Source organism: Equus asinus, chromosome 22, assembly GCF_041296235.1.
Source record: "Equus asinus isolate D_3611 breed Donkey chromosome 22, EquAss-T2T_v2, whole genome shotgun sequence".
Taxonomy (NCBI): Eukaryota; Metazoa; Chordata; class Mammalia; order Perissodactyla; family Equidae; genus Equus; species Equus asinus.
The window spans coordinates 36,225,666-36,252,210 of NC_091811.1; the positions used below are offsets into that span (position 1 = coordinate 36,225,666).

At 38.4% G+C, this 26,545-nt stretch overlaps 1 protein-coding gene across 3 annotated transcripts in view; it reads right to left on the reverse strand.

Moving 5' to 3' along the window:
• ITPR2 (inositol 1,4,5-trisphosphate receptor type 2) overlaps positions 1–26,545 on the reverse strand; it is a 465,227-nt gene that overhangs the window by 185,092 nt on the left and 253,590 nt on the right. For all 3 annotated transcript variants that reach the window (XM_070494990.1, XM_070494989.1, XM_070494991.1), the window contains one exon: positions 21,666–21,774. In XM_070494990.1, coding sequence (XP_070351091.1) covers positions 21,666–21,774 — 109 coding nt within the window. The remainder of the gene's footprint in view (positions 1–21,665; positions 21,775–26,545) is intronic.

Below are 26,545 nucleotides of genomic sequence, written 5' to 3' on the forward strand. Positions count from 1 at the left end.
CTGACTGCAAGGTGAATTCTCTTCCCACAGCTTTGACTTGAAGACCTTCTACAAGTTAGTTTTACTCTCCAAATTTATATCCAAGCACAACTGAAATAAAACTTGGCACCATATAAACAGGCTTATCCCCACCAAGAACGGTGCTCCGGATGATTTGTTCACAAAGCTCATCCTGAACTATTTTGCCCTTACCCCTCATCCTCCCACCATGCACTCCTCATGATGCTCTCTGGCATCTTCTCTCTACAACCTTGGTCTCATCCTATCACATCTGCTGTTTAATACGGTTCTTCCACTATTAATCTCTTGTTTCCTTCTTTGAATACAATTTGCACTGACCATTTAGACTATTTCACTTTCAGTTACTATAGCCCAGCCCCAGGCCTGAACCTCCAACCCTAGCCACTACTGACAATGCTCCTGCTAGGCTTCCACAGTCCCTTGAGCAAGACTTTGGTACACCCACTGCGATGCTATGCACATTCTGTCTCTAGCTCTTTGCTCACACTCCCATCCAGCCTGGAATGTCTCTTTCTTTCCCCTCTGCTTACATAAACTATATCCTCTATTCATTTTACAGATGTTTACTGAGTAATCCAAGCCACTGTGATATGCACTGCAGATTCAGTAACACTTGCAAAAGACAAGACTCTTATCTTCACGGAGTTATAGGCCTATAGTGAGAGAAGAAAACAAGCAAACAATAACAAAACAATGAAACTGGATGTTTGTGATTTCTGAAATGTCCTATGAAAAAAATGAATAGGGTGATATAAGAGAGGACACCTGGGGGAAGTTATTTTAGATAGGGTTGTCAAGAAAGGCATTTGAGCTGCGAATGTGACATCTGAGCTGAGACCTGAAGGATAAAAGGAGTCAGGCACACAAATAGCCAGAGGAACAGAATCCTAGGCAGAAGGAATGGCAAATGCAAAGTCTCTAAACAGAAAGAGATCAGAGAAAGAGAAAGTCTCTAAAGAGAAAGGACACCATTGTGGCTACCCTATGGTAAAATAAGGGGAAAAGGTTAAAAAGACGGCACAATTAATTCTAGTAAGAAATGTGAATTTCCTTTTAAAGAGCAACAAGAAAACACCAAAGCATTTTCACAGGAGAATGGCATCATCTGATTTATGATTTACAACTATTATTCTATGGAAAGAATGGATCGGAGGTTACAAACAATGGAAGCAGGGAGATGAGTTAGGAGGTCATGCGGCAGTCCAGGCAGGAGCTGGTGATGTCTTGGATCAGGATAAAGGGCTTAGACCAGGAGGTAGCAGGGCAGACAGGCAGCCGGGTGTGTTCAAGGAACATTTATAGGTAGAATCAATGGTACTTGCTGATGTATTTGACACGTACGGTGAGAGATAAGAAGGAATCAAGAATGACACAGAAGGTTTTGACTGAGCAGCTGGGGGATGCTGATGATATTTACTAAGAAGAAGAATGCATATGGAGGTGAGGAGGGCACCAACGACTCAATCCTTGGGATATTCAAGGACCAGGTAAAATTCTACCTCCTTCCTGAAATTTCGTAGGACCAAAACGCCCATAATGATCTATTCCTGTGAAGTTAACAGGAACAAGCACTTCCAGGGTCTCAAGTTTTATGAATAATTCCTGGGAAATGGCTTGTAGCCATCCCCAACCTGTCAAAAATGTCTTTGGTGCATGACTTAACATCCTGCCTCTAACACCTTTATAATTCACTTAGCAGGCAGCATAGGCTCAATTCATGTGATTTACTTTTCACACGTACGCACACGGCATGCATTCTACATTGACATACAAGCTTCTTGTGGGCAGCTAATTAACACTTCTTGGTGGCTCAGGACTTGGCATTGTACTTTATATGAAGTAGGCTCTTGATAAATGTTTATTATTGATGATGAAGATTACCATGTCTAGCAAAATTCTGAAAATTCTATCAAATATTACACCACCAACCAATATGGCTTTGATACAGTTGAACGCTCAGCATTTTGGGGAAATCAAATGAACACCTTTCAAATCATGTATACCGGTAGACTTAATGGGAAACTCAATTCCAAATATTCATTTTACCGAACGAAACTTTCTTTAGTCAGTCTTGAATGAAACATACCTATGCTAGCGGTTCTCAAACTCACAGAGTAAAGAAAGGATTTAGCATCAGTGAAACTGGCAATTATGCAAAGTTTAGCAGCAGCAATAGTGAAGTACCAATATTGATGGCTTGTTCTTAATCAATATGTTTCTGTGGGAAAAAGTTAAGACCTACTGCTCCTATACTATAAAGCAAGGAGTACACATAGACAGTATTTCTCACAGCAACATGAACTTAACATGGATAAAGGCAATGAAAATTTATTATGTAATGAGATAAAATTCCCAATGGAGAAAGGTCAGTGGGGAAGTTCCTTTTTGCTCACAACAAGTATCCAGGGTGGAGGAATTCCCATTAGCAACATTTTGACCTCTCTCTGCCCACTCACTCACTCCTCCCCAGAAAAGAGGAAGTACTTTATCTGATCGGTGAGTGGGAAAGAAGGCATAAGAAGATGCTTAGCAAAGCCTCTCGTGAGTTCCTCCTGACAAGAGCAGATGGATTCTGACCTGCTCTCTGCCACACTCTAAAAGGCTTGCCCCTTTGGGGGAGCGTGGGGTTGTTACTAGGCAAAATATGAGCAAGCACATCCATGATCTAAAGCATGTTTTCCAGTTGGACATTCCAGTTGTTAAAGTGGCATTTTGACATTAAGCTCATGATTCCTATATCTCTCACCTGTTCCAAATCCCAGAAGGGGGTTATTTAAGGGACCTCCTCAAGCCCTAACGCTACCTAATAGATCAAATTAGAACCTTACCAGGTGTTGAATCTTCATTTTGGTCTATAGAGCTAAATATAAGACCCTACAAACTTAGGTGTTCTAGGAACACTGCATCCATCCCAGAACAATAGTGTCGCTCCTATCATCCCCTTCCATATTCTTCCTTAGTCCCTTAGAACAACGCTCATCCTTATGAAAACCTGAAGGGAGAAGCTGTATTGAAATAACATTTCTTCACAGGTCACCAAAATCCTGCTCAAAATTGGTGTATACTCTGTAGAAGGATGAAACTTTATGTTACATACTTTTCTTAAATTCAGATTCATCACTCAGGAAATTCAATCTCCCTCCAAATTAAAACTGCATTTCCCTTTTTGATACTGGGGCCATTTGTATGTTCAAAATATCATGCAAAGGGGACATACTCTTGGCTAAAATTCATTGCCGTTGTCCGCTGTATTTGTTTGAGGAAACCTGGCAGAAGTAAGAATAATTCCACACCCTAAATAGTTCAGTTCCTTGCGATACCTAGTTGCTGTGCCGAGCACTGGGGACACAAGGTGGGTAAGACTCTTCTCACGGTCTTTCCTGTCACAATAAATGGCACCTCCATTCTTCCAGTTACTGAGGTCACGTTTCTTTGGAGTCATTTTTGACTCATCTTTCTATTTTACATCACGTTCAATCCATTAGCAAAATCTGTCCACTCAAACTTCATTATATATCCTGGGAATATAGGGAATCAATCCTATGACTTGCCACCTCCAGTGCTATCACCCTGGTCCAAGCCACTTTCACTTCTCACCTAGAATACTGCGACAACCACTTAAAAATTCTCCCTGCTTTCATTCCTAAGTATACTCTCTGTACAGCAGACACAGTGGTCCTTGTAAACCGTAAATCAGATTTAACTTACTCCTATACCCAAAACCTTCCAATGGCTTCCAGTCTAACTCGGGAAAAACCAAAGTCCTTACAATAGCCTACAAAGGCTCTACATGAGAAAGCCCCCCTCCCACCTCTCAGATCTCATGACCTGGTGCTACCTATAACTAGCTGTTCTCCAGACATGCTTCCAGCACGTTTCCTTGCTGTTTCTCAAATACAGGAAGTGAGCAGCTAACTCGGGTCTTTAGCATTTGCTGTTTTCTCTGCCCTGGACGCCTGCATGGTGTGTTCCCTCCCCTTCCTCAGGTCCACAGAGGCATCCCCTGAACAGCCCACATACAACACAAATCCCTATCACTTTTCATTCTCCTTGCCCTGCTTTCACCTGGAGAGAGGCAGCGAGGTAATTTAGTATTAAGGAGTAAAGATCCTAAAAACTACGTTGCCTGGGTTCTAACCCTAGCTGGGTCACCAGCCGACTCTGTCTGTGGAACCTGAGGCAAATGACTTACCTTCTCTACACCTTAGGTTTGTTTTTTTGTTTTGTTTTTTTGCTGAGGAAGATTGACCCGAGCTAACATCTGTGCCAATCTTCCTCTATTTTGTATGTAGGTCACCACCACAGCATGGCTGCCGGCAAGTGGTGTAGGTCTGTGCCTGAGAACTGAAGCCAGGCCACCTAAGTGAAGCATGCCAAACTTAACTAGTAGGCCATGGGGCTGGCCCTGTATGTCAGTTTTGATATCTATAAAATGGAGATTAAAATTGTACCTACCTCATACAGTTACTGTGAGGATTAAATATCTATATAAAGTACATCTAACATCTTTAAAATGATTCCCAGTATCTATGAACATTCAATAGATATTGGCTATTATATTTTTTCATGACAGTACTTCCCCCATCCTAACACATATTTGTTAATGTACTGGTTTATCATCTGTTCCCCCACCAGAAAGTAAGCTCCACACAAGAATGAACCTTATCATTTCATTTGATTGTTTTCTTTCACTATTATGTCTTCGGTAGTAAGCAGAATTCCTGGCACATAGTAGGCATTAAATAATTTTTTTTTGCCTTATAATCTTGTGGGGCAGCTTAAGTTTACCCTCTGATATTTCTGAATAGGAATTTATTTACATCATAGTTACATTAAGAATCTAAATCCAGGAAACAGATGGAGAATGAGAGAAGCATGAGAGAAGGGACCTCAAAAGATCTCCTGGTTCAGCTTCGGATTTTAATTTACTTGAAGGATGAGGCAGGTGAGAGCCCAGGGGTCTAGGATCCCAGGCTCATAGGTGATACAGCAAGAGCCCCAATGTCCCAGCCCAGTGCTCTCAACACTGTCCATGGTAACTTTAAATGCCATACTTGATCTGTGTACAGAGTCAGATTGATTAAATTCATTTTAAATAGTTATATAAACTCAAGAATCTATAGATGATGTGTTATTTTCTCACTAATGTGGGCCAGAAAACCAACCAACTTCCTCATCATTTATTCTGGAATTTTGTAGATCTGAAGACCGCAAAGAAAGACCCAGAGGTCACAGAATATTTGATATTATTTGGGCCATTCTCTTATGTCCATGTTTACATCATGGAAACTTCATTTTTGTGTTGCCAACACTAATAATCTTCTGATGACATTGTTCACTGAGGATTATTCTCCCCATTAATCCTGGAGATTTTCTCTTTTTTGATGGATCAGGAGTTAAGGTAGGAGAAGGACTCTGTTACTCTTTGAGCCAGCAATAGGGGCCGTGAACAACTAGTATAAACACAGCCATGATCTCCACATACAATGTCTCCTACTTTCTACTTCCAAATTCGGGAAGTGTACATACCTAGTGTAGGATTCTCTGAAGTCAGTTTCAACCTTAAATTTTCTGCTCCTGGGTTCTTAAATGGTATGAACATGGTTCTGGGTAGAAAGCCCACATGCATGTAGCTTTGTTAGTCACTGTAGTATATCTACATGGAATTGTAGTGATAAGTTCAGGAAAAAAAGAAATACTTCTTTCCAGAACTATTTTATTTTCTGATTTGGGGTTCTCTTAATGCATGTTATCTAATTTATATTAAATCATAAAAAGTACAGTCAGCAAAGATGAGCAGATGATACAAAAGCCAAAATAAATCTTTTTAGAATAAACCCTTTTGTGATTCAATTTAAATCCACTTTTAGTGTTGAACTATCAACATTTTTAGGTTTGGATTTAGCCACTAAATGTTTAGTGTATTTGGTAAAATAAATCAATTACAGCAAATTGTTTTTATCTTAAATACCCTTAAGTGTAAGATAAAAGATAAACCTCTGGGAACCCAGCAAGTTCATTTCTGTGTCTGGTTCCCTGGATTACCATAAATATTCACTGGACTTTCCTCATGCACCGCATTGTATTCTGCCCACTGAAATATCTGGAATGTGAAGTACAAACCAGGGCAACACACTACAGGTCATGTGTGTACGACGTTTCAATAAATGTACAGAAAATAACAGCAGTGAACAATAAAATCAGACAAAATATTTTCACTTTAAAGTCTGGAACCTACTTCTAACCATTCATTTACCACACATTAGCCATGTGTATTACATTAGAGTAAAAAACTAAATTTAGAGAAACTCAGCAGTGGACAGGTATAAATATTGGTTTTAAATAAATGTTCCTGGGTTTTTCACTCCTCTTAGCTTTGTGATACATCGAGAACAATGCTCTGATGATTGCTATTCTCCTATAGCTCAGACTGACTAGCCACTTCCAGAATAACGCATCTCAGTCTTGGTTTTAATGGGTGGTATTTTCTCACAGACACCTTTGATTTACTGCTACCATGTTCTATGCCTCATGTTTACTGCATTTACATATATGGATAAATGTATATCTGAATGATTCAAGAAAATTCCCTTTACCTGTGCAGTTAGTGAAGCAACAAATCATGTAGAATCTCATAGGAGAGACTATACTAGAATCAGAACAAAAACAATCAGTAACATTAATTTAGCTACGCAAATAGTCACCTGTTTGAGGACAGAAGGATTTATACTCTGAACGTATTTTGAAGTGTTTTCTTTCTGATACTGCTCATCCTGCTTTTGTTGCTATGAGAGAACTAGTTTAAAATATACAAGCAGAAAAACTTTACACCTAAGAAAATAAAATAACACTGCCTTAAAAATATCAGAAAAACATTCTAGGGCCAGCCCTGGTGGCCTAATGGTTAAGTTCGGGGTGCTCCACTTCTGCGGCCTGGGCCAGGACCTACACCACTCATCTATCAGTGGCCATGTTGTGGTGGTGGCTCACGTACAAAAGAGAGGAAGACTGGCAGCAAAAGTTAGCTCAGGGCAAATCTTTCTCAACAAAAAATCAGAAAAACATTCTATAAACCAGGATATTTAGCAAAGTAATAACTATGCCTTGAGTCATTTTCTTTTTTAAAATAATGAGAACTTATCACTTCATTGTTATCTATCGCATACAGGTGGCAAGGAGTAAGGTGCTGAGGCTAGACTGCCTCATGGGCTGAAAGTAGTGTTCTTGCTTGTGCTATGTTTTTTAAAATTCACTTTATCTTCATGTGGTCATTAGAAATAACCATTTTAAAAACTGGTCATTTGCCAAAATAAATTTTGGTAAAGTAAGATTGTGCATAGGTAGTTTACAAATACTTGTAAATAGTATGAATCACTCTTCCAGAAAAGGTACATTTTTAATTTCAAGTGTATATTTTGCTATGATAAACTGTTAAAATGTTATTCCAGAATAATTCTTTAATTTAATTTGTAACAAATACAGAAACTCCACAGATCATATCTGAAACTTGCAATTCTTCATGACCATGCTGAAACACTGTTAAAAGTGCTCACGAAAAAAACTGGACCATGCTTTTGAGAGTCAGTCCAAGGCTAAAGAATATCACAAACACTAAAATTCAATGAAATTTTCAAATTTTCCCATTTTGTGTTTTCAGAAGCAGTCAGAACTATATAATGTTTCAATTTTATGCTCAAACAACTATCCATGTACTTCTCAGCATCACTGGAGTTTTTATGCCAATCAATTGTTTTCTTTCAACATTAATCTAAGACATGAAACAAGAGGAAAGCAAAATCTCTTTTCAATGTTTCTTTGTTGGTTTAGACTGATTTAAATAATAATGTTTAGAAATAACTTCCTAAATCTCTGTTTGTAGATGCCAGCAATCTGCTCAGCGCATTTTGGCTGCCCTCCACAAAATGAACACGAGAGAAGCATACACAGAAAACGTTTGCACTGTTGCAAACATTACATTGTCTTAACTATGAGTGGATTAAAAACTGAGGTGGTATTAGAATTGCATCACCCCAGAATTCATGTTGACGTCCTAACTCCCGTTACCTCAGTGTAGGACCTGATTTGGAGAAAGAGTCTTCAAAGAGGTAATTAAATTAGAACAAGGTCATTAGGGTGGGCTCTAATTCAATATGACTCTTATAAGCAGAGGAAATTTAGACAGAGACCCATGAACAGAGGGAAGACCATGTAAAGACTCAGGGAGAAGACGGCCGTCTACACACAAGGAGAGAAGCCTGGAACGCATCCTTCCCTCATGGCCCTCAGAAGGAGCCAACTCTGCCGACACCTTGATCTTGGACCAGCCTCCAGAACAGCGAAAAAATTAATTTCTGCTGTTTATCAGTCTGTGGTACTTTGCTACAGCAGCCCTAGAAAACTAACACAGGTGGTATCATTTCATCTCTTTGTATCTCACCACAAGGTAGGATGCAATGCATGGGAAGTTCTCAGGAGGTGTTGGTCATCTGACTAAAATGGTACAAGCGAGGCCAGGCTCTTCTCCAAATAATCCTGTCTCTGGTGCCTAATCCCTGACCCAGAGCAACACCATTCAACACGTCCACCCTCCTAATCACTAGCCACCATGGCAGAGACCTCCCAAGAGGGGGCCCTTCATCTTCTCCTCAGCTTCTGGCCCAATCCTGGAGTACTCCTCAATTTTTGCGGTGTTCTCTTTTCTCCCTAAAATAGAGACACTGGAGAAATATTCAGTACGCTCTTTCCAGAAAGCATCCCTGGCAGGAATCAGCAAAATGGTATGCAAACATGTGAATCTCATTTTACTTTCAGAAAATGGCAGATGTAGGAGAGAGCTGACACTTGCCAAGAGACCTCAGAGGAAACTGTGCTTGATCTCAACTGTGAGATACATTCCAATCCTTGACACAGCCTTTAGAGAGAGCAAAATATAAAAAGCTTTTCTACTCTAATTTTTACACAATTCTAGAAGAGCTGAAGAAATAACAATTTCATCACACATCAATGAATTACTATATTTTCCAATTTATTAAATCTCCTTTAATAACAGAGTATCTTGGCTTAAAAAAAAAAGTAAAAAAAAACCTCGGATGAAAACCTCAGAATAAAGCAGCCCTCTCAACATCTTGTTCTTGAAATCTGTTTTTTAAAAAAAGATTAAATTCAATGTCGAACAGGTAGTTTACTAAGGAAGAGAAGATCCTATGGCATCAGGATCAAATAATCTTCCTCCAAAATTAGTCTCTTGCTGTGTTTGGCATCATTGGCTTAACACACAGAGAACTCTTTGCTAACGGGCCTTAAGATCAAGTATCTGTGTGAAATGCTTTTCATTCTTGAGGTTAAAAAGTGTTTTATTAGTTGAGCAATAATTGAAACAATTTAAAATGTGCTAAATTACTGAACCCTAAAGGTAAAGGTAAAATAAATCAGGAACTACCATGCTTAATAAAAACGAGCCCAAAAACCTGCATGGAACCTTAGGAATGCTTTATATGTACCACTTAGAGCATGGTAGAGGCCACACGAGTCCAGTAAGACTTTATCAATAGCCATTAAATAACACCTTTTGGTGGAAGGTGTGCTCATCGTATCTTGCACGACGGACTTTTTCAACTATCTTCTCAAGCAAAGGTATGATTAGAAATCAACATGCGTCAAATGCCATTAGTGAACATCCTGAATAGGCTACTCGTGGACCAGTTCAAAATCATGAGCCGGTTCTAAACTTCACAGTTTCAGACTAAGAAGGAACAGTTATCTACCTTGGAACTAAATCAATGAAATGCCTGGGGAAGTTGAGTTTAAACGTCTTCCTGAGGTAGTTTCAAGGGTTGAAGTGAAAGACTTCTTTTTTGCAAAATAAATGCAGAAGCATTATTCTAATGACAATAAATTTAGTTAAGTAAAGAAAAAGGAGGGAGAATTGAAATGGGAAAAAAAACAAAAAAACGAGTTTTTGAATGAGTAATTTTAGCCCCTGATTTTAAAATAGGAATTTTTCATAAGAAAAACCTTATTTGTTATAACTCAATTATTTAAAGATGGTGCACATAAAGAAGGAAAGAATCCAAAAAGAACAACTTATATGTCAGTTGAGATTTCAAAGATTAATATTTATGAAAAAAATTGGCAAACAACAGTCCATGATCCAAGAACAAAAAATGTTGTAGCAGATGTCTTGTCAAAAGGCTACAGACTATGAGAAGTACCATACTCTCGTCCATATGTTTTCTCAGCCTTGAGAAAAGATATCCTCAGTCATTTCAATTTTGGAGAACACAGGGTGCCTGTGTATATAGCGAAGTGGAAGCTTTTTTTGTACGGGAACTTTGAGCCAAGAATTCTGGTTTCATTTGGAAAGAGGTGGCATATACAGTTAGGTGGGACATAAATAGAAAAATCAGCCAAATAACAAATAATCTAAATAACTCAATCTGTCAAGAAACAGAAATTGTAGAAGAAATTGGAGTGGTCATTGGTTGTTTTGGCCTGCCTGGCATGCCTTCCCCATCTTTTGGCAACAATACTCCAGTTCTGTCATGAGGAACCACCCCTCCCCTCTTCCATGCTGTTTTGTTAGGACTGCTTGTTACTGTCCTGTCTTAAACAGCTGCTCAGCAGTTGGGCTTGTGACTCTGAAATCTAGGGTTAATAAGCAGAGGAAAGGAGCAAGCTGAGCAATTGGGAAATTAGACGGGTCAGTGGTTCTGATGAGGTCAAAGGACAGCCACAACGGGTGTAGTTAAATAAGCAAGCTGAAGGGAAAGGGTAAAGGTCAGCCAGTAGGATGTCTGAATTCTCCATGTGGAGGAGAAGCAGTTCCTGGGGATGAAAACCACCAAAGTGTTACCAAAGAAGTGGGTGATGGGCATGGAGGGAAGAAGGTCAGTGCAGAAGCAGAGGTCAAAGGGCTGAGAAGCCAGAGTATTGAATGCACGGCCTATGTGGGCTGAAGTCATCCCTGATGATGGCAAGTCTGGAGGCCGCGTCACAGACAGCGAGCCAGGTTCCAAAGTCTTGGATGGATGAGAGGAAGTGACTAGGATGTTGGTAGATGCCAGAGTCACACAGTCAAGGGCCTTACCCTCAAAGGAGCTAAGGATCTTAAAAGAGGGCAGAGGAATCAGTTTAGAAGTAACAATCAGTCAAGAATCCACACAGCAGATGAGAGAGAAAAGAGGCTCCACTTGACAGAGCTGCTGAGAAAGCGGGGTGGCCTGAGGGGACAGTGAGGCTTCCTTTAAAGCAGAGGGTGGGGGGAACACCTAGAGAAGATAAGGACAAAGGAGCATTTGCAGAGTGGGACAGAGAGGGAGAGGAAGAGTCTGGGAGACTGAAGAGGAGAGAAATAGGGGGGTCAAAGGAGTCATGGAATGTCATGGAGATGACAGTGGAGCCAGGGCTGGAGGACGGGTTTAGTGTTTACACTTGGTGCACAGAATGGCAAAAGCTTTCCAGAGAGCAGGCAATCGGCCTGGTAGCCAAAGGGCTTGTCTACCTCTGCCAAGGGAGTGAGGACTCTACATATGGTACAGCCTACTTGTTGAATGAATAAATGGATAAAGGACTGCATGCGCCAAGGTGGTAGCTGGTGAGAAGCATAAAGAAAGCACCCTTCTCAAAGGTGCGCCCAAGTGTCAGATTATTGCTGGTTACCGCTTACCTGCTGGCAATTACTACACTCTGGCATTTTGAGAGAACGTGAAATCAACTCAATACCTGGGATGGAAATTACATTAGCACATGTCTCTAAGTTAGTATCTTCAACATTATTCCATCTATCCGATATTAATTATAATAAGCATTTGATCTGATTTTAATTGTCCATGTACTCTCGTTTAGATTATTTTGTGCTACTGACTCATTAAACCAAGCTGCTATGTTGTGTTCATTAACACATCACATTTGTTTTCCCTATTCCATGACTGTAGAAGTAGCATAGTCTATAATTTGAGTTTTAATTAAAAATTCAGCCAAAGGCTAGGAACAACTGAGAACAGATAAACCTAACAATCACGTTAAACAATCCGTAAATATTCCAAATGTTGTGAGTTGTTTTGTTGTAACTAAGATTTATCCAAAAAACTGCTTGAGATTTTCAAGCACCAGATGGAATGTGCAGACACAAAACCTACCCTGAAGAAATCAGCAAATGGTACACGTTCAAAATCATTAAACACAGGAAGAAATACCTTAAGGTGCTATTTTAAACAAGAAAATCGTTTTCCTCTGACAGCCATGGGTGACATTCCCACAGCTTTGTGAGCTGAAACCAGAATAGAATGAAAGACAGTCTCATGTAGTGGTTATAAACATGGGCTCTGGAGCAGAAACCTGAGTTTTCACTCTGGTTCCACCCTTTCTTTTCTGTGTGACCTTGGGCAAGTTCCATAACCTTTCTGTGCAGCAGTTTCCTCAATGTGTTAGTACGAGGGTTAAACGAATTAATATTGTAAATCATCTGGCTTTTATTATATATTAAACACCATAAAAATCGTAGATATATTTAGAGCATGTCAGTGAAAGTGGATGAGAATACATTTCTCTTTTTCATTTTTATTTTTTTTAAGATTTCTTGAACCCTCAGGTTTCAAAAAGTAGTAAAACAAGTAAAATGGCTGAAAGGGGTGGTTTCAAAAGGTGAAATCAAATTTGAACAATCATGTATTCCCCCAGCATGATTTAATTCCCTACCCTACATATGGAGAAGCATCATATACAGCACAGAATCAGAAAACGATTCCTACCCCTGCTCTGCCAGTTACAAATTGTATGATTCTTACTAGATCATTTTACCATCTGGGCCTCAGTCTTCTTATCTATAAAATGGAGATGAAAAAACATTTTCCTACCTCAGAGAGTTATTGTGAGGGTTCAAGTGCACACAGACACATTGTTGCTTTGCAAATAGCTTCGGAGAGATGCACAATCAACAATAATAAGAACAATAATAATAATAATGTGGTTTTAGTGCCTCATACACTAGGTCGTATACTCTCTGTGAGGACCTGTTCAAATAGCGATCCAAAGATGAAAGTATCTGACAGAAAACGTGAAAGGTGTCAGGCCCAACCTGCCTCACAGCCTTTATATCCCTTTCCTCTTCCCAACGGAAACAGCACAGAGCCGTGCCAAAGACCAATTTTGTCCTGTGGCAGGAGACGCTGATGTCTCTTGAGATCAACAGTTGGTGGACTCTGAAGCTAGTTTCTCTAGTTAATCTGGCAAACTCAGTGTCCAAGTTCAGATGACCGAGCCTCAGCCTCTCTCCAGAACCACAGTTGCTCCCACATTCCCCTGGTCTTATAGTGGGCTTTTCCCACTTCTTCTGTGGGCTGAGTTTCTTGCTTGTTCTTCCCAGGTGCCATCTCAGGGAAGGGAGCTCTTCCTGAAAGAGAAGCCCAGTGGCTGGAGCCTTCCTCCCACTTGTTTGCCTTCAGATCCCATCATCCTTCCTCTGCTCCAGTCTCCCTTAGCTGGGTTCCCACCATTGCTGTGTCTGGGGGTTCCCCATTTCTTCTCCTTTTGCTTTCCAAGCCAGACAACAAGCAAAGACTACACAGCCCATCAAACACTGCGCTTTCTGCAAGATAATCTCCTCCCCCCCTCCCCTACGCTGTAGCTCTCTCTGCTGCTGGCCCAACTTTGCAGGTGTGTCAGGTATCAAGAAACCTGCCACTTCCTGGATTACAAAGAGATGCAAAGTATAACTTGAAGTGATACTTTTAGAACCTACTTCTTAGATACAATTAGTGAAGGTCAATGTGTTGTACTTGCAGACAGCTGATAACATTTATTTCTATTGTGTGTAAAGAAGTCAGTCCACAAACATTTACTGAGCAACTTCTGGATGCAGGGCACAATGTTAGACATGGGGAATACTTTAGCAGATAAGATTGCCAGCCCCTGCCCTCAAAAGCACAACATTTGTGGCGTGTGGAGTGGGACCGGAGAGGAATACAGAAGAACTATACCTTCATAGAGTCAGCACTGAAAGGCCTTCTGGGCACTTCCTCAGGTAATGCCTCAGACCTATCCTCAAGGAGTTTCTAACCTATTTAAAATCACAGCACACACCAAAGAAAACCTTCATAAGGCACGATATTAAAAGGTCTACACTAATAACACAAAGTGCTGAAATTATTACAAACTAGAATAATACGGAGTTAAAAGAAACTAATCATGGAATGCTTCCAGAAAAAGAGTTTAGGTTAGATTTAGGTGGGAAATAATTAACATGATAATTTAATATATTAATTTTAGTGACCTTCTTCTTTTTTTTTTAATTTTTGTTAGCCGAGTTTATTTTTTATTCACAATACCATTTTTCACCCACAATCATTAACCGCCAAATGTCTTACACTTACTAGAGGCCATGAATGGTTGGCTAATTTTTGAGGATTGGTAATATTTTCACCATGACCTTTTAGTCATCAATCTCTATGGAGTCATAACAAACCTCAAATGCCATTGAGGCAATGATGTTATTACGTCAGATTTTCAAATGGGAAAGTAAACATAACGTGTAATTAAGAACTTTATAATTTTTTGTAATAACGAGGTTACAGTGACTTTAATAAATCTGGTAAATATCACTTTTATGGCCTAATAAGTGACCAAGACAGCCCAGCAATCCAAGAGTAAATTTCTAAAAGCAATTGTTGCTTTTGTGTCCACCTTAATGATCAAAGTCTTTTTGCCTAAGTGAAAATACAAAACAAAAATTCCAAAGTGGAAGAGTATTTACGTTTCTAAAACAGGTTTCTTATGGTGTGGAGACATCAATATATTTTCATCTTTCGAACCATTTAGTTACCTAGTTAAAACACAACACACACACACACTCACACATTCACACACTCACAATACGGGAATGATTAAGACGATCCAATACTTTTGCACTCTCACTTATGGCAACATCACTTAATGTTTAAACAACATTGGAACAGTGCAAAAAAAATTGCACTCACCTCTAAAATGTATTTAATAAGAAAGTCTACAAAATGCAGCTGATGATAAAACTGAAATTTATTTTCCCTTACCAAAACAGTTATTATCAAATTCTTAAGCTACAGTGCACTCTGTGCAGCAATTCTACTTAAACCTGTTTATTTGCCTGCTAGAAAGTGAAATTAGTATGTGCAGAGAAGCAGAATCGTTCTGCACACACTCTTACAATAAGAGGCGCTTGATACAACGTATGTATTCGCAACAATGCAATTACTACTGAGGCTGACAGGTCTGCATATTTGATGTAGGAGTGAAGTTCCTTGGTATAATTCTGAAATATTCTTTTTGCTACTCCTCAAAATTAGAAATACATGATTAGTTACAATGATTTTTTTTTTCTGCTAAGGAAAAGAATAAATTCTTGTTAACTGAGCTGACAATAAATTTTAGAGTTCAAAAAAAAGATGGAAGATATCTTAAAAATAAGTCAAGGCATCATTTCTTAAAGATCTTTATTCCATACCCCTCCAGATACCAACCTTCAAATCAAGAAGCCACTGTCTGCCATCACTGTTCAATGTGTAAATACCACCTACCCTCCCTGGGCATTTGTAAATACCACAGCTCTCAATTTGATGCTATCCTGTTCTTGAATGCCACATTTCCACAAGGGGCTGTCTACGACAGTCATCTTATAAAGTATGGTTTAGAACTTTTATATCTAATATTCAGGCTACTAACTCAGACCATGATTACAGGGTGGGGTTTGAGGAGCTCTTGTATTGATCTGTAGGTCCATAAAAATAAATCTTCAAAATGCCTATATAGCTATTGCATCATATTGTTCTCAATCTGCTTAGTCTAAAATCTACAAGCCTTTCCTTGGCAGCTCACTGAATAAATGGCTTTCCAGTACACGGTATGCAAATTTTATCAAGAATAAAATTAAAGAAATTTTTCATTTTATTTAGTTGAATACCTGAGGAAACAGAAGAGTTGTGATTATAAATCATATAATCTGTTTGGCTCTAATGCACTAGTGCCAAGTGTGAGATCAGGAACCAAAATGTTTGGAGTGGAATACCAGGTGTCTCCCACCTACTGAATGTGTGACCTTGAACTCTATACCTCAGTTTCCTCATCAGTAAAAGGGAGATAATAATACTATCTATAACACAGAGTAGAAGACTAAATAAGATAATACATTTAAAGGATCATAAACAATATCTGATATATACTAAGCTCCCAGTAAATGCTAGCAATTATTACTTTATAAAAACTAGTACTTATGAGTGAGATAAGCCAGACAGAGAAAGACGAACTCTGTATGACTCCACTCATAGGTGGTAGTTAACATATGGACAAAGAGAACTGATAGGTGGTTGCCAGGGGAAACGGGGGGTGGGGGGAGGGCACTAGGGGTGAAGAGGTGTACCTACAACATGACTGATAATAATGTACAACTGTAATTTCACAAGGATGTTAACTTTAATAACCTTAATTTAAAAAAAAACCAAAAAAACCTAGTACTTAACCGCATCACAGCTATTGTAGAGGTAGTTTCTAGATCCCTTTCCAATAATATTTCAAGGATATATGGCATTTTAAACCTGAACATTTTAAGAACATTGAACTTGACTAAACATCTTTGTTGTCCTGTAGACTATATGTATGTTAGTGTAACTTGTAGGTAGATAAGGACATATTCACAGGGGAAATTTTGATTGGCATTCTAATAGGTCAACTTCTTGGACTACAATATAAAGAAAGTGACTTTAAATTACCAGTTCCATAGGCTATCAGTGAATATTTTCAGTACGTGTTATCTGAGTTTCTATTAAGAAGCTACAAATTTTATATATGTAGGGTCAGTTTATAGACATGTCTACTATTTATGATTTATATATGATTCTCCTTTTTTATGAGAAATAATTTATAATGTTCAACAAATCTTAATGAAAATATATACTAAAAAATATAGCAGAAAACTAACCAAAAGAAAAAAATTCCTTAAAACCAAGCCAGTCTTCTGAACACAGTCCTTCCTATTTCTGGCTCCCCCTTCATCAGCACACCTCTATCCAATGCACATATCTCCTTCTATCTCCATCACCCCTCCAGGTAAACCCTCACTCAGATCTGGACCTAAAATATCTTTAAATACGCAAAACAAAGGTGTGGTGCTATAATTAAGCTACTCTGCTCAATAGCACACATATCTTACCAGCTATTTCTTTTTTGTGGTAGAAAGGTCATGGAATTAAGAGTAGAATAAAATGAATTTAAGGATCGAGAACACTAGAAATCGTACTGCTCTAACTCCATTTTAAAACATTCCTCCTCTTTCCCTTCCCAAATTTTCCAATATGCATATTTTTTACAAGTGCAAATAAACATGCCTGCTATTATTACCTAAAAGAAGCCTTTCAAATATGACCAGTCCCAAAGGAACACTGAGCTTTCAGGGTTGTGAGAGTTACATCCTTTGAATTTTTTGCTTTTCTATCTAAACAAACATTACTTACATGGACTTTTTATAAAACTGAGGTAACTTTTCCCCTTGAGGATTTTCTATATACAATTTTCATGTTTTATCCATCAATAAAAATAAGTACTATACTTTACACTATAACATACAGTACATGTATGATCACTAGATGATTTCATACATAGATGTGCATAACAGAAAATTAAATTTTCCTTTAGTTATTTTATTGGGAATCTTCAAGGTATGGCCCATCCACATCTTATCTCTCAGCCTTTTGGCACAGACTAAGGAACGAAACAAGGAAGAATATTAATAAAATTAATTCAGGAATTGTAATCAAAGGTATAATAAATTATAAATGTTTTCAAATTAATTGACTAAATACCAGATAAAATGTAGTCACATATGGTTTTCCTTAATATATCACACAGAGAAGGCTGACAAAATCAGAAAATTGGGATCTCAAGGTTGAAAATTGCTTTAAAGGGCATCTGGTTCAACCACGACACAAATTTATGCTTCAGTGCTTTTTTAAAATTTTTACCAGCTACACACACACACACACACATTTCTGGTATCAGAGTCAAAGAAACAAAAATGAAAATGGAGATTTTCTTTTAAGGTGACGTTTTCAATCTAAATAGGTGGAATCTCAAATGTAATATCAGGATAGCGAGTGTGAAAAATCCTGAGTCTTCTGTTTTGATCTCATCCTGAGGGATCTTTTGGGAATGCTTCAACACTCAGCAGAAATATAGTTGATTGGGTATAGACAACCAGTATTAGGTAACCTATATGACAATGCAATTCACTGCTCTGAGTCTCTCTACAGTACAAACGTGGAGACAATACCACCTGCTCTAGATACTTCCTAGAATTGTTGAAAGGTAGCAAAATATTTTAAAATACTTTGAAAACAGCAAAGTACTATAACTTCACAGCATTTTTTGTTATATTCATTCAAATTTAAACTGCCCTACACAACAATGTGTATCAGCCACAGCTAAGGTCTCTATCCACATTCTACATGCCCTTTTTCACTGTCAGCAAAAGGAGTAGTGTGATAATTGGATAATGGCTCTCCCCAAAGAGGTCTACACCCTAACCACCAGAATCGGTGAACATGTTACCTTACGTGGCAAAGGGACTTGGCAGATGTGATTAAGGTAAGGACCTTGAGACGGGAGATTATACTGGATTATCCAGGCGGGTTCAATGTAATCATAAATATCCTTATAAGAGAGAGGCAGGAGGGTCAGAGTAAGAGAAAGGGATGTGACAATGGAATGTGTGTGTGTGTGAGAGAGAGAGAGAGATTGGAAGATGCTACCTTGCTGGCTCTGACGATAGAGGACACAGTCAGGAGCCAAGGAATGCAAGCAGCCTCTAGACGCTGGGAAAGGCAAGGAAACAAATTCCCCCTTGAGTCTCCAGAAAGAAGGCACACCTTGATTTTAAGCTTTTGACCTCTAAAACTGTAAGATAAAAAATTTGTGTGGTTCTAAACCACTAAGTTTTTGGTAAATAGAAAACTAATACAATCATAAAAACACAGCCACTTATAAGAAGTGTTTTTTCCTGAAAGCACACAATGAGTTGTAAAATAATAGCTTTGACCAGTTTCTGAATCTGCCCAGACTGGTGAGTCATTTAACTCCCCTCCACTGGCATGGATAACTCAGCCAATTTAAGCCCTGCTCTGGCACTTGCTGTGTTACCTCAGGCAAACCACTTAACCTCTCTTGGTTTCAATGATACCATTTGTAAAACAAGGAGCTTGGATTAAATACCCAGAAACAGCCTGAAGTGTCATAAAAGAGTGGCACAAAAGATCTTGGTAATTCTTTCGAGAAAGGTATCACCACTGGCTGGAATAATTGATAAGGACTACCCTCTAGCTCCTGCACAAAGATAACACCAGGGATACTGAGGCTTCTTTGGATCTTAGCAATCCATGATTCCAGACAGAGCAAGGTTCACGGCAGGATAACCCTGAGGGACATTTCAGGTACACTAAGTAACACAGATTTCTGGAGGCTAATGGAGGAGGAAGGGTTGGGGGAAAAGTGTAGGGGACATAATGGAGAACCTGGAACACCAAGGTAATGCAAAGCCCCTGATGGTTTCAGAAAGGCTCTTACGATCTCTGTAGACTATCACAGGAGTCCACTGGGATGTGAAGTGTACCCCATGGTGGCCCTTAGCAAGCTGTGTCATTCATCTCTTCCTCCGCAGTGCCCAGGCACAATAACCAGCTTTTAATAGTTGCTCACAACATGTGTGTTAGATGACTGAGTGAATAATCCCAACTAGCCTTTCTCATGCTAACTTTTCCCTGAGGGCTATGTCTTGGTGGGGCCATTCACATTATATCTTACGTGAATGGTGCCCCTTGGAGTTATGAAAATGGCAGCCCTGCCTCCTTTCCAGGAGGTCTCAGGGGACTGGACTCCTGGAGCCTTCTAGACAAGAGATAATGAAAGCTCGATCTAGTGACAGCAGTGGGAACGGAAAGAAGAAAGAGACGCCAGCATGATTTACTTTAGAGTGATTTGGGCGATATAGGAAAATACTCTTCACTAGCCGAAGTAAAATCTTACTTGATTTCTTTCCTATTTTCCTTTAGAGTAATTCAGTAATAATCTGTTACATAAAACTGGAAGGCTTATCATGTATCTCCTGGTACATAAGCACAAGTTACTGTTATCATAAACCTCACGCTTCTGTCAAAAACTTAGGTTGACCTCATTTTTCTACTTTAGGATCTAGCACTTCAGTCAAAATCAAACCATCCACAGAAAAATTTTAAGGAATCAGACAAACACAACAAAAAATCTCAAGGAACTCTATTTACCACTTTTTAAAAGCATACCCTATATTCAAACTTATAAACATTTTTCTTGAGTTCTATGTCACAGAAACATTTGCTAAAATTGCACTGACCACCTTTATTTCAATAATTTGCTTCCCAAATGTAGTTTAAATGAAGAGAACTAATGCAAAGCAGAAGCAAAGACTGATTCAAATGGAGTGTTTTGAAGTTATGCCCCTTCTATGAATATCCAAGATTCCATTGCTTTTCTTTTCTACAAGATTATATTTTTTTAAAAAAACCTATCACCACAATCTTTTTGGAATTAGGTAGCATATACATAAATTAATAAATAAAGTGAAATCTTTCCAATTTTAAACATATCAGATGATTAGTATTTACAGAAACAGACCAAAAGTTATTAAGGAACATGGTACAAATTTTGTTTGATACCTAACATAAAAGTGTAGGTAGCTACCTAAAAAAAAAACTTCGCTAGACTTACATTTTACATTTAAGTGTATCACCTTGGGTATTAAACATGCTGCTAGCTATCTCTTAATGAGCACCTGAGCTGTCACTTTCAATAACAGACTGACAATTATTATCTATAAGTTGATAGTCCCTGAAAAGCATTTGTGCAATACTTAAATTAATACAGTTAAGAATAGAAACTTACTATTCTGTTCATAAAAAATAGTACTATTTAATAATACTTGGCATAATATTATAGAAAATGAAATGAACATATATTTACAATAAAAAATCAACATATGCCAAAATGCATAAACCATTTCAGTATGCAGCAGAACTTCATACAAAATCTTAATAATGAATCTCAGTTGCTCATTGTTAAAAAAGATCATTTGGTCCATGGTAGCTACATGAGAAAAATATACATATTCAAGATAAAATATAATAAAACAAACAGGGGCTGGCCCCGTGGCCGAGTGGTTAAGTTCGTGCGCTCCGCTGCAGGCGGCCCAGTGTTTCGTTAGTTCGAATCCTGGGCGCGGACATGGCACTGCTCATCAGACCACGCTGAGGCAGCGTCCCACATGCCACAACTAGAAGAACCCACAACGAAGAATACACAATTATGTACCGGGGGGCTTTGGGGATAAAAAGGAAAAAATAAAATCTTTAAAAAAATATATATATAATAAAACAAACAAACCAAATACTTGGGCCATTCTAATCTTAGTTATTTCTCATTTGAAAGCAGACATGAAAGATGAATACCAAAAAGACTCAAATGATCTAATTTATCTAGGTACACATGCCATTAATATGTAATACAAGTAATCAAATAATAGCCTATCATAATTCATGGGTTACAGTATTCCAGAAATTCCACTTTATTTTCAAATACTAAAAATTTTTTAAAAATACCTCTTCCACAAAGCTGTCTTTCTTCTCCAGCATTTCTCGTAAAGTCTGAAGAATTTTAATGCACAGTTTTTCTTCTTTCTCCATTAGTTTCTTTGTGTGATTAATCAACCTTAAAGAAAAACATTAAACCTTAAATAGGAGAGTGATTTCTCTTTAAGCTATATACTAACATCATATACTATAAGAAAAAAAATCACACCATTATTTAAGAATATGAAGTAAACAAGATAGTTGTTTTCAAAAGTTTTAAAATTACACTTCATCTTTTAGATTCTGCATTATAAAACATTCTTTGTTTTACAAGCAGTATATCCCAGTGCTTCTAAATTTATTCAGGTAGCATACCTTTAGTGGGACACAATACTCTTTGAAAAACAACAAACATTGATTATCTTCAATCCCACTGTATGAACTAAAACAACTTTACTAGTAGAGAAATATGAATATTTGCAGTATATTACATTTTATTATATTATGTTATATATACATTACTTTCTATGTACCATATTACATTAATTACACAGTAGCAGTACACAAAACTGCAGCCTTAGCATAACAGGCTGCTTTCCAATTTCCATTAATAATCATGCGCTATTTTTCACTGCAAGCGCTTCGTAGGAACAGGTAGTTTTTGTGATTAGAAGCAGAAACAAAAAAGAGTAACATTAAGACAGTCTATCCATTTACTGTTTTTGCTAGAATGTGGGCAAAATCTCTAATTTTACAGTGGTAACTTTTGCAGTGGTGTGCCGTTAGGAGAAAAGTTTGAGGATCACAGTTATATACCATCCCCAAGAACTCAAAATCAAGTAAAGTGCTCATAATCAGAATTTATAGCTTAGTATTAATAACTCTTAAAAAGCTGATTCTCAAAATGACCCTGTGAGACCTACATCTTCCTAGAAAAACAAAATGATGTAGAATATAATGGAATGGTCTGATTTCCGTGACATAACAGGAGTGCTGTGGGACATAACCCTGAGGAAAAGTGAGCTTTCGCTGGATGATGGCTAGTAAGTGCTTCTCAGGTGTCAGGGTGAAGTAGAAGAATGTCCCACGGATACTCTCAATTCATCGTGACAACAAGCCGATGCTACAGGTTCTATTATCAGGCTAATTTTGCTAATGAGAAAACAGAGGTCCAGAGAGATAAAGTAACTTGCCTCTAGTTATAACAATTATTAAGTGGCGGGATCCAGAAATAGACCCAGGCCCACTTGACTTCAGAGTCAAGATTCTGAAGCACCATTCTGGGGTGACATGATGCAATTCACCAATCTCGAGTCTCAGAGTTACTGTGACAAGAGTCCTGACACACACTAGGCTGCACATAGCCCCTCTTACATGATATAACAAGTGTTATAACAGAGGTAATGGCAATGCCATAAACTGGACAAAGAAACTATTACATTCTGTTGGGGGAGTTGCCTAGGGCTGATCAGAGAAGACTTCAGTGAAGAGATAACATTTAACTATGACGATTTCAGCTGGCAGGGCAAAGTGGTGGGAGAAGGCATCCTTGCAAAGAGAACAGTATGAACAAACAGCAGAGGCAGAAAGCCGACCATCATGTCCAAAACCTGGTAAGTCCTCCAATTGCCAGCTGACACTTACAGACATCGAAAAAGAGAATGTAAGAGATGCGATCTGAAAAGCAGGAACTGGGAATATTACGCTACAGAGTCTGGAATTTACTCTATAGAAAATAGGGAACCACTGTTTTAAAGGACCTGAGTAGCCCTGCTTATGCGTGAAAGCTGATGTGGAATAGTGAGAACAAGACAAGAGATGAACAGGGCACGTGATGGGGTAAGGATACAAGAAGCAATATAGAAATAAAATACCCAAGACTTGGTAAATAACGACATATGAGAAGTGGAAGAAAAGGAGAAGGGTAGATCACAGATGACGAAATTTATGGATTGGTTAGATGGACAGTGATATTTTTAAATGACACCTATGTCATGCTGAAGGAGTAGCATGCAGCGAAGGAACCGTGATTTCCTTTTACACATCCAAGGTCTGATATCCATGCGGTCAGATCTAGCAGGCAGAGTAATTGTTCTAAAGTTCTCTTTGCAAGGACAAAACCTGCCTCTCTAAAATTTCTATTTGGTCTTTTCTTTCACATGATAGTTTTGGAATACAGGAACATAGTTCGATGGGCATTGTAAATTGCTTTTGATTTTTTTTCCCTCTCAGGCTATTTTAATTTCCTTTAACTCTTCTTTAGATAAAATATTTAATTCAGTCACTATTTGAAAATATCAAGCACAAAGATGAATATCATTTGCTAGGGATTTATATAAGGTATTCATCTATCACGTAATGTTTGGTTGAGTTAGATCAGTGGCTTTCAAATGTTTTTTTCTATGATCTAAGTAAAAAATAAGTTTCACAAAGCAATACACCATATAAAGGCCTGTGTGTGAGTGTGTTTGTAAAAACAACAAAAATGTTGGCTTTACTGTATGAAATGCACTCTGATATGTTATGTTCTTTCCTAATTCATTTTTAAAACTAATGGTTGCCTCTCTTCCCTAAGTTAATTTTTAAGTCCATAAATGGATCACATCCCACAGTTTGAAAAACACTGAGATTCTCCTTCATAAGGGAAGAGAAAGTGCTGATTTGAATGGACTATAATCAGACACCTTAAAAGTTAACACCCACACTGACCTATTCTCTTCTCTTTATTCCTTTCTCTACGTGACTAAGTAGATACGTGAATTTGGGTTCTTTCCTGGGATCTAGCCCTCACAGTCTCCAGCAGACCCTTCTGAGTCAACAAGTTCCAAGAATTAAATTCACTAGGGGAAGTCGGAAGCCCCACTAAGGCCTTAGACCTAAGCTATATTTCCCAATTAAGCTTTACCAGAGAGCTCTGCCCAGTAATACAAGGTCCCTTGCATAGCTACTAATAAAGTGGGATTCTAATTTTATTTGATATCCTTGCAAATAAAACCCCTGGTTCTTCAGAGTTGAGGAAGGAGTAGGGTAAGCACAAGAGCAAGAAAGAGATCTTCCTTAGCCTCTGGCCGTAACACAATCCTAACAGCACAAACATCTCTTCTCTAACCACTGAAGTATGTGTGACATCCTTTTCCTCCATCTGAGCGTAGGATCGGGAATATGTTCCCATTATCATATCATTCTGCTTCTCTCCTTTTAGTTTACCTAGGGTTGCAACAGCCTGGCCTCATCTTCAGCCCAGGTCAATATTTTCTTGACATTCTGAGTCACTTTATGCCACCTTCTCATAGACCTAAATCTTCAAGTTCTAAACCGGTGCTATCCAACAGAATTTTTTCTGCAATAATTGAAATGTTTTGCATCTGTGCTGTCAAATTTGTTAGCCATTAGCCACTTAGGGCTTTTGAGCACTTAAAATGTGGCAAATGTGAGTGAGGAACTGAGTATTTTATTTTTATTTTAATCAACTTAAATTTTACTGTATTGACAGGTAATTCTTGAAACTAAGTCAGCAAACATTTATTCTAAAGAGCCAAATAGTAAATATTTTAGGCTTTGCGGGCCATACGGTCTCTGTGGCAAGTGGTCAACCCTGCTATAATAGCAATGAAAGCAGCCACAGACAACAGGCAAATGAATGTGTGTGGCTGTATTTCAGTAAACCTTTATTTGCAAAAATTATCAAGGGGACCAATTTAGCCTGCAAGCCAGAGTTTGCCAACCCTTGTTCTAGACCATCAAGTCTCTGGGATATACCTATAGAATTACATTAATTTCCTGGGGTTAAAATTCTCAGGTGTGCTACCCAGTTTTAACCTATTTCTATACATTGATATATATTCATAGGAGGTAAAGGGTATTTTTCAAAGACCCTCTTTTTATACTGAATTACTAGGCAATAACTCTACTTAATTTCTTTTTTTCTAATTGCCTCCACACTCATCAGTTTGGCAGACACTCTGGACCTCTTCACTGAAAAATTGTATTAGAAGGCTGGCAAGTGTGCAGACAAACACATTCTTCCCAGTTCCCTTAAGATACAATGGGTCTAGAGCCAAGAATACATGATTCTGCCATAATATACAAACTGTAACTATTCTTCAACATGATCCCTGGAATCAGTTCTTCTCATCCCCTATCTTGTTTTCTCTCCCCAAATCCGAGCTTTAACTGGTAAAAGAAAGCAACACACTTCTTATGTCCCCTAGTCCTTCAATTTCTGCCTCAGTATGTCACAGTCCATAGAGGAGGCTTCGAGACCTCTTTCAGCAATAGCCTCAACCACATAGGAATTAACTGTGATGGATAATGGTCAAGAGGGTTGGCAGCCGCTTCCGACTCTCCGCCTAGATACTCTCCCCAAGAAGACCAACTACCTCTGACTGGCCACCTTGAGTCAACATGTGATTACTTGCAAATCACTCAATGAAGTGCCCTCAACATTAACGTGTCTCTTCTTCCTGGAGCTAATTACACTTTTTCTCACAACTCCTTACACTTGCAGATCTGCCTTGAGAACTGTTCATTTACCAGTAAAGTGAAGATATTCTAGGATAAACATATCAGCTATAAGCGATCTGACAAACCACAAAAATGCAGACAGAAATAAGTAAAGGAAAGAGCTGAGGATGAGGCTCATCAAGGCAGCATGACAGAGTCCTGGGTCAAGATTTAATAGTTCTTCCCCTGAAGCACACCCAAGCATCAGCTCTCTCATCTCTAAAATGAGGCTGACCTCTCAGTCTCTCAGAGCCTTGGTGCAGATTAGATAAGACAGGTAAGCACAGAGGACAATAACACACAAACTAAGGCCTCAATAAACATTAGTTCCCTGTCCTTCCTCTCTAGGCTAATGAAAATCAATGATTTTAAACAGGAATCTTTCTAAAGGTCACATCACATAGTTA